The 14,375-nt window shown below is 33.3% G+C and overlaps 1 protein-coding gene across 4 annotated transcripts in view; it reads left to right on the forward strand.

Moving 5' to 3' along the window:
- Positions 1–14,375, forward strand: part of LOC150098408 (uncharacterized) — a 255,884-nt gene that overhangs the window by 102,204 nt on the left and 139,305 nt on the right. For all 4 annotated transcript variants that reach the window (XR_016549455.1, XR_016549454.1, XR_016549456.1 and 1 more), the window contains exons 11-13: positions 63–200; positions 5,090–5,148; positions 11,788–11,917. Coding sequence is in view for 1 of the 4 variants with exons in the window: in XM_090404682.1 (XP_090260808.1) it covers positions 63–200; positions 5,090–5,148; positions 11,788–11,917 (327 nt within the window). In the remaining 3 variants the exon portion in view is untranslated. The remainder of the gene's footprint in view (positions 1–62; positions 201–5,089; positions 5,149–11,787; positions 11,918–14,375) is intronic.

Here is a 14,375-nt window from a genome sequence, read left to right on the forward strand (position 1 = left end):
TAAGCTTGTATATTCAAATATATAAGTAATTATTCTAAACATTTTTTTTTTTTTTAATTTAGGTTCCCAGTCGATGGAATTCATTTACTGAAAGGATTAAACAAACTGCTGCTGAAGATTGCTTACAGTTTTATGAATCGGAAATGACATTACTACATAATAAATATAATAATGGTGCAATCAGAAAACAAGAATTAGAGGTAAATTTATTTATGTAAAAGAATTTAAAATACGTTATGAATGTGATCATTCTGTTAAATCTTTGTCTGGTTACTTTTAGTTTTCTTTAGCAAATGTATTTCACAGTTAAAGTATAAATTAGAACTAGGAGGATATCTACAGATCTTTCTGACTTGTAGAATTATGAATTATAATATTTTAGTCTATATTATTTTAGTTTAGGCAAACAGTAAAAATTCAGCCACAAAATCCACCCCAACTCAACATCACCACAATTCAAGATTGGTACTATCAACAAAAGAAGCCTGAATGGCAAACAAATTGAGCTAGTTGAGGAATTGGATAAGTACCAGATCAACATAATAGGGATGACTGAAACAAAAAAAAAAAAGGCAAAAACTGGTGAGATCTTTATAAGCAATAAATACAAAATGTTATATTCAGACAATGACAATCAAGGAAAAGAAGTAGCCATACAAAGTGTGAGCAAACAAATCTACACAATTTGCACCTACAACACTATATTCAGTCCTGAAGATGTTTTCAGAGATGTGCTTTGAATTATGGGAGATACTGAGACAAGGAGTGATGAGAGCTTAGTCCACCTTTACTACGAGTAGTCTCAGTCCTGAAGATACTTCAGGCACAAACTTTATTTGCTTGCACTTGGATAAAGGATTAAACTGAATTTATGATTCTCTTTGTTTCATTTAGCAATTTTTTGAAGTAATTACTCCAAAATATTTATTATAGTCTAACCAAGTGGAAAATAAACTTCCAACATCAAAACAAAGAGTGATGACAGCACAGTGGTAAAAGACAATGACCAGGCATGCAGTCAGGAATACATATCCATACTTGAAGTAGAAAAAGCCACCAAAAGCCTGAAATGTGGAAAGGCAGCAGCAGTAGATGATATTTGACCAGAAATGCTCAAGTATGGAGGTGTAAAAGTCTTACGGTGGATGCCCTGCATATTCAGAAGGCTTGTTCAGAGGGACGAATTCCAGATGATTGGAGTAGAGCTCTCATAGTACCCATATAAAAAAATGAGAAATAAAACTGAATGTGAGAATTGCAGAGGTATTTCATTACTGAATTTTCCTGGTAAGATATATGCAAGTATAATTGAGAAACGGTTGAGAAGGATTGCGGAAGAGAAGTTTGGTAAAGAACAAGCTGGATAAAGGCCAAATAGAAGCTGCCAGGATCAGATTTTCACTTTACGACAAATAGTTGAGAAGTCGTGGGAATATAACAAAGATCTGGATTTAAGTTTTGTAGATCTGGAAAAGGTATATGACAAGGTGCCAAGAGAGAAGTTATTCAAACTATAGTTATATGGTTATATCAAGCAGTACTTAGTCTTTATTTGAGTTGTAAGTTAGCAGTTAGAATTAAAGGAAGTACAGGAAGATGGTTTAATGTTAAATCTGGTGTGAGACAAGGATGTACATTATCCCCTCTGTTATTCATTATCTATATGGATCGCATTATGAAGGAAAGTGGTATTAAACATGATATCAAAATTGGAGATGTTAATGTCAGCTCTTTGCTTTATGCGGATGATGTTATAGTTCTAAATAAATCCGCTACAAGTCTGCAAGATTCCCTGACTAAATTGAATAATTGTTGTAATAGATATGGTATGAAGGTCAGCATTAAAAAGACAAAGACCATGAAAATAGGCAGAAACATTGAAAATTTCAACTGCATTGTGAATGGAGAACCTATAGAACAAGTAAAATATTTCAGCTACTTAGGCATGATTTTTAGTTAAAATGGTAAATTAAATATGGAAATAGACAACAGAATCAACAGAGCTGGTATGGTAGGAAGTCAACTGAATAAATTTATATGGAATAATAGAGAAATTAGCCAAAACACTAAATTAGCTGTATACAAGACAGTGTTCAAATTTTAACTTATGATTCTGATAGCTGGGTTAGAAGTAAAACACTTGACCAAAGACTAGAGACTGCAGATATGAGAGTCCTGAGAAAAATGAGGGGCATTAACAATTGGCATCAATGGCAATATCATATTAAAAACAGGGATATTAGGAAAGAACTTGATATTGTCATCATCCAGGAATGCATTAGCAGAGCTAATCTCAGGTGATATGGTCACTTAAGCAGAATGGGAGAGGAAAGATTAGCAAAATGTGTTTTTTTTTTGCCAGGTTGGCAGGAAAAATAAGAGAAATTAGGACTTATGGTACCAATTTTAACTTATGGTTCTGATAGCTGGGTTAGAAGTAAAACACTTGACCAAAGACCAGAGACTGCAAATATGAGCGTCCTGAGAAAAATGAGGGGCATGAACAGTTGGCATCAATGGCAATATCATATTAAAAACAGGGATATTAGGAAAGAACTTGATATTGTCAGCATCCAGGAATGCATTAGCAGAGCTAATCTCAGGTGATATGGTTACTTAAGCAGAATGGGAGAGGAAAGATTAGCAAAACAAGTGTTTCTTTTGCCAGGTTGGCAGGAAAAAGACCAAGATATAGGTGGATTGATACAGTAAAATGTGCCTTAGAAGACAGAAATATAAGACCTGATAATATTGGAGTCTTTACAGGTAACAGACTGATTTGGAGGAAAATTGTAGATAGGACGTTAGTAATGGTGTAAATTTTGCATGTAATACTATCATATCCTGTACACCCTTTTAGGGTCTTTAACCAGCCTGTTAAAAAAAAATGGAGTTAAAATCAGCCATCAAACTATCCTCCCATTTCCCTCATCTCAGTACACTTGAAAGTGATGGTCATCAACATCCAGCTTCTTCACTACCTAGAGATCCACAAAATTATCTTTTGACACAAGCCATGAAAAGGTTTGGAGAAACTCATGGGGTTGCTCTTGATATTTCCAAAGCATTTGTTTATCTGACATTGATATCATCTTTCTAAGCTACCAATCTTATGGTCTTCCTCCTGCTATTTGGGACTGTATTGCTCACTTCCTGTAGTCATGCTTTGTGTGTGTGTGGTGAATGGTTTCCTGTCATCAGATTTCTTTATCAATGCTTGGAGTACCACAGGATACATGTGAAAAACCACACATAAATGCTTTTGATTTTCACCTTTGCAAAAATGAGTTTTTTCTATGACAGCTGTGTATATTTCTGGCTGCAGCATCCTAATTTCTGCTGAATGTCCTATATAATTACTTGAAGGAAAAGGTGTGTGTGTGTGAACAAGTCCAACAGCAGCTGAAGGAGAACATTCGTGCAGAAATTAGGATGCTACAACCAGAAATATAAACAGCTGTCATAGAACATGCCACGGAAAGTGCTCATCTTTTTGTAAAGCTGAAAATGGAATGCATTTAAGTGATGTAATTTTTATTAACTAATAAGAAAAAATCTTCAGGTTCTGTGTTTCATTTTAACAAAAAAGAATAGAAATAAATACTTATTAAATGTTTAAATCCCTTCATTACTTGTGGGCCACCTTGCATAAGGTTATGTATTACAAAAAAAAAAGTTTTTTTAAAGTACAGAAAATTACAAAAAGATCTGCATTGCATGTTGCTTTGTTTGCTATTATATACAGTAGCACTCAAAATTATTTTTGATAAACTAATATTTGACCCTGAATCCTTAAGACAAGATGTAAACAATGTACTCATCAGTCATATTAGTAGTTTCATCAGAACCATACACAATGTGAACAGTTTAGTACTGAAACTTGTTAAGTACATATTTTTTCTGAGTTTTCATTATTTGTTGGATTCATAAATATATTGACAAGTTATTATTGAAACATTTTATATACAAAAATATTGTTTTAATATATATATTGTTAATAAGCCATGCTGAAGACCAAAGAATACTCTGCAGACTTTTTAAGAAGCTAGCTGTGATTTGTGCTTTGCAAGAAGGATGTACACAAGCAAAAGATGCTAATGATTTTGACATATCATGACAACTTGTAAATATTTGAAATTGACTTTATAAAGCCAGAGAAAACATAAACTATACAATTAAATAATAATGTCCAGGAAAAACAATAACTAAATCAAAATACATAAAAGGCTATCCAAGCAAGATCCTCAAAAGCTTGCTAGAACTATTAAAGAATCAAGTGAGAGTTATGGACTAAATATACATGTTCAAACTAAAACAACTTCTGAAAGAACAAGGTTTATTAGGTTGTCAACCTAGTATGAAGCCACTTATTTCTGCAAATAACAGAAAGGTCCAACTAAACTGAGTCTCATTATACAAGGGTGTTCTTGAAAGTTGTGATAATCACCATGAAGGAATTGGGATAGAACCATATAAATTACACATTATTCTACATATTCCACACAAAGTGTTATACACTTGTTACAATGCTGCTGCTGCATTTGCAATCCTCTGAAAAAAAAAAAATCTTTCCCTTGTTGTACAAACCAGTCGTTAGCTGCAGATATGATTTCATCATCTGTAGTAAATTTTGTTTCTTTCAAGTGTTTCTTTAATTTTGGGAATAGAAAATAGTCAGTTTTTGGGGTGAGGTAGACATGAAAAGCCCAAGTTGTGTATTGTCTGTTGGGTTTCATGAGCAGTATGAGCAGGTGCATTGTCTTGCAAAAGCAACATGCCTCTGCTCAGTTTTCCTCAGCAATGGGGTCTTAGGATAATAATAATAATATTGTCATTTTTCAATATAGTGAACATGGACCAAAGGAAATGTTTGTTTTAATGCCATTTTTTTTTTTAAATAATGAATTTCCTTTAGAAAGCATTAAATGCCAGAAATCATTTTTGAGAGAGTTTTTTTTTTCAATTTTATAGTGTATTCGCTTAGAATTTATGTTGAGAGTTGGCTTTGGCTGTACATGTGAATTGTTCTGTTATATTAGATAAATTACTTACAGATATCCCATTATTTAACATAAGTATTTTTTCCTAGAGCTGGCATAATCATGCTTCTTCTAAATCACATCATCTACTGAATCAACTTTTGCTTGGGTAAGTTTTTTTGAAAAAAAAAATTTAGTTAAAATCTCGTACAGATAAGCATTAAAATTTATTAAATCATTGAGATGTGTGAACTCAACAGTTATTAGCCTGCTACGTCAAACCACAAATAAAATAGTTAGTTTATAAGCGTTTCATCATATATATATATATATATATATATATATATATATATATATATATATATAATGTGTGCCAAAATGCCTGTATAGATTCCTGTTTGTTACATATGCTACTAATGACATTTTATAAACTTGTGCTATTTAAAATTTGGTGGTACATGCCATAATGAGAAAAATAGTGTGGAAATTACAGATATGCAAGTAACTGTTTTGGAAGAAAAGATACAGAAGAAAATAAAGATCAAATTTAAATGAAAAAAAATCAAAATGAGAATATTTGGGTTCCAATATGCATATCTAAGCTTGAGTTTCATATTGGACATCTGTTGAAAGTATGCTGCTAATTATGTTATCACACACCAACTACCTCCATGGAGCTGGCATATTCATGAGAGGTTCATAATCAGCAGTATATTTACCATACTGAACCTTAAAATCCTCAACACTCCCTGCATTTGCAACATATTCTTGTAATGTATTCCATTTACCCACAATTCTCTGTGTAAAAAAAAAAAAAAAAAAAAAAAAACCTATCAATATACCCTTGTTCACCACCTTACACAACTTTCCAGAGTCCTGATACTACCTTAGTCACTCATCTCTGAACCTTCTCCAATGTTTTCACATCACAATGAAAATTAGGTGACCAAATATGAATGCAGTAGTCCAAGTGTGGTTTGACCACTGCTTTATACAGTGACACAATAACCTCTTTATCCTTACATGTCACTATAACATAGCAGCGGTGTGGTCTTTGCAACATTTCCAACGTGACCTCTACACTTCAGTCTGCTGTCAACTATCACTGTCAGGTCTCTAATCTCATCCACTTAACAGTTTCATCAACCTTATATCCCTGCACTCCAAAATGCAACATATTGCACATCTTCTTCTTCTGCAGCTTTTCCCACTTAAGTAGGGTCACTGTTTGTGGTGAGTCTCCTCCACAACCTCCTATCTTGGGCTGTAGCCACATCCAAGTTCTTCATCCTCAAGTCCTCCACCACCATCTCTTCTTTGGCTGTCTGCGCTTCATCTTCCCTGCACATCCATGACCTTTCTTCCCACATACTCTTCCTCCCTCCTCATTACATGACCAAACCATCTCAACCTTGCCTCCTGTATCTTTGCTCCTAAGTTCGTAACTTTCACCATTCCCCTTACATAATCATTTCTCAGACGATCCTTTCTGGTCACACCGCACATCCACATGTTAATGTTAAAACCATAACCCCCTCATTTGTTCAAGTTAAAGTTTATTCAAATCTTTCTGAAGAGAAGGGGAATTAACATTAATCAGCAATGCTCCTTACAATTCTTCTCAACTGTACATCATCAGCAAACAACTGAAGATCTCCATTTAATCCACGTGAGATATCAGTTACAAATAAGTTAAACAGCAGGGGCACAAGACCAGAATCCTGGGCACATCACTATATCACTGCATATGACTATATATGATTTAATGGCACTTATGACATAATAAAGATTATTACACATATTCACATGAATAAATACTTTTTATTATTGCAAATATTTCAACCAGAAGTTAACTGGTCATCAGTGCATCAGCATAATCACATGGTGAAGTAAGAATAAAGAAGGTTAATTGTATTTACAGAGCTGAGCCATGTGCTGGAATGCCACCATACGAGTGGTCACAAATAAAATGAGATTACAGTTAAAGCCAAAATTAAAATTACTTGAAATAAAAATTAACAAAATTTAGATAATTTGAATGACACAGCATTATATATAAAAATGGGAATGCTATAGCTTGCCATTTATGAGGATGAAAATTCCCAAATCTTGGCAATGGAGAGGCAGTCATTCCACTTTAAGTTTTGGTAGTGTAGAAGTACTAACCTAACCTAACCTAACCTGCACTCTCTTTAAATAAACACTTAAACTTAAACCTGTACCAATGTTAAAGGAAATATTGGACCAGAGGATATTATGGTCGGTATCCACTCCATGCTGAGCAAGGCCAGATTTTTCAGGTTTATTATTGATATTATAGTAGTGTTCTCGTAGTCATTTTTTGACTGGACATCCTGTTTGTCCAAAGTACGAGATGATGCACTAGCACTGAACCCGGTAAACAGCTGGGAGCGAGGGGAGGCTGTTATCTTTCACAGATATTAACCAATAGGAGATTTTGGTGATAGAGGAAGAATTGAAGGACTAAACTGTATCTCTTCAGGATATTTGCAATTGTTTTTGAGATGCGTATGGGATAGGGACTCGCCATACAGGTTCAGGGTTCTTGGGGGTAGGCTTGTAAGTATCCAGGATGCATTTAAACTTCCTTGAGGTGAAGTTGTTCTGTAGTATGATGCATTGCATGGCTCAATTCTCATTGGGGAGCTTGAGAATTGGAGCAGATAAAATGTGCTGTATAACATGGCCTATGCTGTGTCATTCATTTATCTATTTTTTTTTTTTTGAATTTTGTTGAATTAAATTAATCAATGAATTAATAAATTAAACTAATTTTTTAACTCATTCAATTATTTATCTATTTTTTAATTTTATTTCAAATCATTTTAATTCTGGCTTTAATTATAAGCTAATTTTATTTTGTAACCACCTGTATGGTGGCATTCTGGTATGTGGCTCAGCTCTGTAAATAGGATTAGTGTTCTATCTTCTAGCGTCATCTTGTGATTTTGCTGATTCACTGATGACGGTCAGTGAGTTTCTGGTCAAAATGTTTGCAGTAATAAATAAAAAAAATTTATTCTTGTGAATATGTCTAATAAATCAATATCATTGGATATGAATCTTCCTTATCCAATAAATTTTTTTATCATAAAATGCAAGTAGATTGCTAAAACAAGATCTAGCCTTTACAAAGCATTGCTGACCATCGTAAAGAATTCTGCGTTGTCATCCCAGTCCTGTATTCTATTCTGAACCAATCTCTGTAATACCGTTACTATAACAGACTAGTCTGTGATTGAAAATTTCTGTCCTAGAACCATGTTTGTGGAGTGGTATCATTTTGCCTTATTTCCACTACTTGGGAACCTTCCCAACCACAAGACTTTCATTAAATAACCAGGTCAAGGGTACAGCTAATTCTTTTGCATATCCCTTTAAAAAATGTGGTAATGTCATCCATTCCCACAACCTTATTAACATCTAACCCAAATGACACTTGATACACATTTGATTCTTTTACTTCTAATATTTTTCTCCCTATCTACATGTTTCATATCATTATGTATACTTGTATGATATACACTGATAAATTGATTATTAAATAACTCCACTATATCCTTTACAATGGCCACTGTTATGATAACTATCCACCAGTGTTGCCCTGCCATAATTATTTTTACTCTTGCTTGTCATGAGGAAATTCTTGCTTGAATAGCAGAATTCTCTCAGATTATCCTTGACCTGACTGACTAATTTCCTCTTATATTTACCATGCTTGCCACATTTTAAGTCTGCACGTTATATCTCCATGCATATGATTGTTACCAAATGTCTTGTACCTCCTTCATAATGTCTTTTCCAACACTGCTTTCTTGATTTCACTATTCATCCATTTCACTCCTATTGTATTTATTTGCTTAACTCTTGCTATGCAGTTATGTATTATGAATATAATCCACTGTCTGATCAAGTCTCATGCATTCTCAACATTTTTTCTACATATTGAAAGTTTTTTTTGCTTGGTTAGACTATAATAAATTTGATTTAATCCTTTATCCAAGTGTAAGCAAACAACATTTGTGCCTGAAGTATCTTCAGGACTGAGGCAACTCGTGGTAAAAGTGGACCAAGCTCTCATCACACCTTGTCTTAGTATCTCCCATAATGCAAAGCACATCTCCTTGCGGACATGTATAATGCTATGCATTAAGGGAAAGGCCACTACCCAGACCAGTTTCGACCTTTATTAAGGTCTCGTCAGTGGGAGACAGACCTAGAGGTGGTGATACTAAGGTGGAAGTCTTACCTATACAAGTTGCCAAAAGGTGTCTCACCTTATTATTAAATTACTCTGGATTTAGAGAAAGATGTTGAAAGTTTAATCCACCTTTACCACGAGTTGCCTCAGTCCTGAAGATACTTCAGGCACAAACTTTGTTTGCTTACACTTAGATAAAGGATTAAACTAAATTTATTATAGTATAACCAAGTGGAAAAAACTTTCAACATTTTTCTCTAAATCCAGAGTAATTTAATAATAAGGTGAGACACCTTTTGGCAACTCGTATAGGTAAATATGACTTCTCCATCATTTTCACCTTAGTATCACTGCCACCGGGTCTGTCTCCCACTGACGAGACCTCAATAAAGGTCAAAACCGGTCTGGGTAGTGGCCCTTCCCTTAATGCATAGCATTATACATTTCCTCCAGGAGATGTGCTTTGCATTATGGGAGATACTAAGACAAGTGATCAGAGCTTAGTCCACCTTTACGAGTTGCCTCAGTCCTGAAGATACTTCAGGTGCAAACTTTGTTTGCTTACACTTGGATAAAAGGATTAAACTAAATTTATTATATTTTTTCTACATAGTTTATCAACCCACTGTATTGATTCTAATTGACTATAAAGCTTCTCATAAATCACCCACCTTATATTCCACATATGCATTGGTGCACCCAGGGAGGGTGGGGTGCAAGTGGCCCTGGCTGCCCCCCAAAAGAGAAAGGGGGGGAAAAAGACTAGAAAATTTTCCAAATATCTTTTTCTAATGAAATTTATTATTATTTTTTTTTATTTATTTCTGTTGTGGCATGTCTTCTATTTCTATACTAATGTACTTATGAAATAGCAGTCGCATAAGGTGGGAATACCCTCTGGCTCTCGGGAATCACGGCCATTGTGAACGCAAAGTAAACGAAGTAGTGCTTGGGTGATACTATGTTTGCCCGAGCCGGGCCAGAGATCACGGGTATCATGTATTGACGATCACTGCAGATGCTTAGTCATAGGTCATATGCAATGCTTAGTGGTATTCTCAAGTCGTCTGCTCATCTCGGTCCCCCCCCCCCCCAAGATTAAGGTATGAGTACTCGGCCCCCTCCAAGATTAAATCCTGAGTGTGCCACTGCACAGATATACCTTTTTAACAGTAACATTTTCCTGTTTTATCAATTCTCAAACCAGTACTTCATGACCGTTTTTACCATCTGGCAGCAGTGGTAGTACCTCATTAACAATCACATCCTGTGAGGATATCACCAAATTTGAAGTTAGGACTTTTATAATTCTATTTAACATTTGATAAGAAAACTGAAGTTCAAAATGAAATTCTTCTAAGAAGAACCTTGTGAAATGAAAATAAAAGAGTGACTCATATAATTTTACTCAGTGAACTCAATACTTAAAAAAAAAAAAAAAAAAATGTTATACTTACATGGTCATGGCTTAACTCACCTTAATAGCACAGTAGCCATTATGTGCCCTTGCTGTACGGAGGTGAATTATTGAGTATGCAAGTTTGAAGTTGCTTAATGTAACTTTTTTGGAGCATCAATTGCAATGGGATATAAGGAAAAAAAATTAGACATTGAATAAAGTGGTCCATCCTTTGTTTATTTGAATTTATATCTGGACCAGATAATCAGTATTTTGAAAATAAGAAAAGCTAGGAAATTTAACTAAAGACGTTACCTGGCAGTACAAATTGTAATTCTTTAAAGTTGCCTTGTTGAAATAGTGATTGATATTTACTACTGGTAAAACTGCATTAAGTTTAACTGTAATCAAAGATTAAGTTGCAAGTAGTAGCTTGAGCCTGTAAAGAAAGCTGGAAAAAAGAATTTTAAAGGAAACTTCATTCTTGTAAGGTTATTCAAAATGAAATTGGCAGCTTATGCATCTGAGTTGATTTTTAAGTAAAGCAGATCCAAGAAATTAAGGCTATCTGGTTAGTGAGTGTTTATGCTAAAAATGTGGTCAAAAGGAAAATATGAATAGCAAAATAATAAGATTTTGCTACTGAATGTGAAAATAAGCCTTTAATGGAATTTAATGAAATGAGTTTAATAATAATTTTGAGAAGAATTGACCTTCTTTGAATGATTGCTTTTGATTAAAGCTGAGATATCACTTATATTAGTTGCTTTCAGAAGACTAAACACATACACCACCAGCTGTTTTCCATTAATAGCAGCTATCTTATTCTGTTAAGTTTGAAGTTGTTTTTTATAAGTGTTGGATTTATCGAATTTTATTTTATTTTTATTTTTTTTATTCCTGCCATTTTATCATTTGATTTTAACTTGTATTAATGTTCTAATTTATGCTTGCTTTTTTTATTATAAACTTTTATCTCTTAGAAAGAAACTTAACATTCATTAATGAGTAGTTCCTTTGAGAAAATGAAAGGACATTAAGAATATTCCATTTTATTTATATTGTATATATTTAAAATTAGTGGTGTGGATGAATTCATTATTAAAACATTTAATGCTTCTCATAAAAAGATTTCAATTTTGAAAACTCTAGTTAATAAAAATTAACTTTCTCTGCTGGAAATACAGCTTAGGACAAGCTACAGTTGAAGCAAAGGAAAAACTTAAACAAGAGATCAGCTTGTTATATGAAAGAATGAAAGATGTGAATGAAAAGAAAATAAAGCTCAAATGTTCAGAGTTGCAGAATAAAGTAGAAGTGAGTGGTTCATCAATAGATAATTTATTTCAAATTAATCTTCTTTGCCTGTCACTTTTTAAACAGTAATATAAAAATTACCCCCTTATGGCTCAGATGCTGTATTTCTATGCTGTAGAACAAGAAAGGTCATAGCATATTTAGTTACATATTTCATGCTTATATAAATATGGATATCCAAATTTACTATAGTTTTATACATTCACTTTTGTCTAAGTTGTCATCATAAACTAGTACTGATTTTCTGATTTTTCAGAACTTGTATTGAAATGTGAATGAGGTTTTTAACTAAATCTTTTATTATGCATGTTTTTCTGGATGTTGTAATTTTTTTAAATTTACATTTAGTTTTTCATATATTCTATCAATTAGATAATCAAGGATGTGGATAGTTTGTAATATAATGAACTTTGTGAATTAATATTTTAACTCTTGTGCTAGAGCCTCTGTAGCTCATTTGTTAACATTGATTATCCTTTGGTTGGAAAGACCTAAGTTCAAAATCTTATCTGAGATGTAAGAAGATGTGGGCACTGAAGGTGAGTTAGCTAGTCTCATATGAAAACAGAAAGGTGTTTCTATAAACTTGGGATTTTTATCCTGCAAAACAGACAGACCAACCAGAGAACACATCCAGTTTACAGACAAAAATACATTATAACTAATAAATATATTGGTATAATGATGGTGCTAATTTCCCTCTCCATCTATTGGCCTGGTGGCAGTTATATCATCATACACCAAATAAATAACTAGTACTGTTTTTCCTATTCAGTATTAATAAAAGTGTCATCAACCATTTAGGCAGCCATAATTGAGGTCAAATGAAATAAATGGTCTTACTTATGGTTTAATGGAATGAACACAGCACATGGGAATAGAACAAATTTAATTATGCAAATATTTCATCTGTCAGTTATGTGGGATACAGTATAAAGTAATATTTCTGAATAAAAAATTAATATTTAAGATTATTTAATGGGACATACCATTTTAAGGAATAACTTATTAAAATCAGCACTAAGTTGAACTGAGTGCTTCGACTATCATATGTCATGTTTTTTTGTTTTTTTTAGCAATAGTAGTAGTAGAGCACAAAACTAGAATGTAATGGTATGAAAACAGTAATACTTTCAAGCTAAATTAACACACAATTAGTTTGATGCTAAATGATTAAAATAAATTGAAAAATTAAATTTAGATTTCACCCACAAAAGGTTGTAAACCTGTTGTACATTTAGTACTGTGGGTGTGTGCCAAGAGATAGATAATCAGAACTCTAGTATAGAAACTAAGTGTGGTATTCACTTTGCTTCAGGCCTTCAATAAGCAGAGGTCTCACATTGTATCACGAATCATTTACCACCTAAAGATACTCAGACATCCATGCCATGGGTGAGATTTGAACCTACAGTCTTCTGGTTTGAAGATTTAAAAGCCGTGAAAATGCATTCAATCTTGAACAGTGAGGATAGAAAAGAGATCAGTTGTCTGTACTCTTTCTGAAAAGTTAAAGCTTGAAAGAGTTCTTCCTGATTCCTTTAGGGAATAAAAAAAATCACATGATTTAGTTATTTATTTCTCAACAATAAAGATAAATAAAATAAAAACATAGTTTATATATGTTAGAGTTTGTTAGTAGACCAATATATGTCGTCATGGCCACTGGCTATACATTGATAATGTTGCATTAAGTCATGCTAAACAAATTAAAAAATATTTAAATTTAATTAAAATATCAAGGCATGTGATGTGATTTCAGTAACATTACAGGTGATTAATGGAAGCATTCCTCATTTGCAGATATTTTGCTATATGGAGTAAATGAAAACATAATCTTCAGAAAGCTTGATACTTCTACTGAAAAACTAGAATTGCAAATCAACCAGGATAAGAGTGAATGTATAAAACTATAGTCAAGTCTCACTATAGCAAAACCCATTATAACAAACCCACCAGAAGGGTGGTGGTGGTGGGGGGGAGACAAGGAGCCTGGCACCCCAAAGAAAAAGAAAAAAAAAAAAATACTAGAAAATTTTCCAAAAATTTTTTCCTAATTAAAATTCATTTTTTTATTTATGTTGTCTTTTATTTCTATACTACTAATGAATTGGCAATCACTGCAGATGCTCAGCCATAGGTCGTATGCGATGCGTAGTGTGTATTCTCAAATCGTCTACTCAACCCCCCCCCCCCCAAAAAAAAAAGATTAAATCCTGAGTATGCCACTGAAATCCACTATATAACAAACTATTAAAAGTCTAGACCCTTGTCCCATATGCACAGTGCTATTCTAACAAAAAATTAGACTAATAAAATTTTTAAAAAAAATTGTAAACTATCCACTAAAACTATTTCTGTGGTCCTCACAAGTCTGTTTTGTCAAGAGTCAACTATATAGCAACCAAGGAGAAAATGACTGGTTTGTTGATAATATTCAAAAATTTTAAAATACTTT

Source organism: Typopeltis vanoorti, chromosome 15 (assembly GCF_054136105.1).
Source record: "Typopeltis vanoorti isolate ZY-2024b chromosome 15, IOZ_Tvanoo_1.0, whole genome shotgun sequence".
NCBI classification, from domain to species: domain Eukaryota; kingdom Metazoa; phylum Arthropoda; class Arachnida; order Uropygi; family Thelyphonidae; genus Typopeltis; species Typopeltis vanoorti.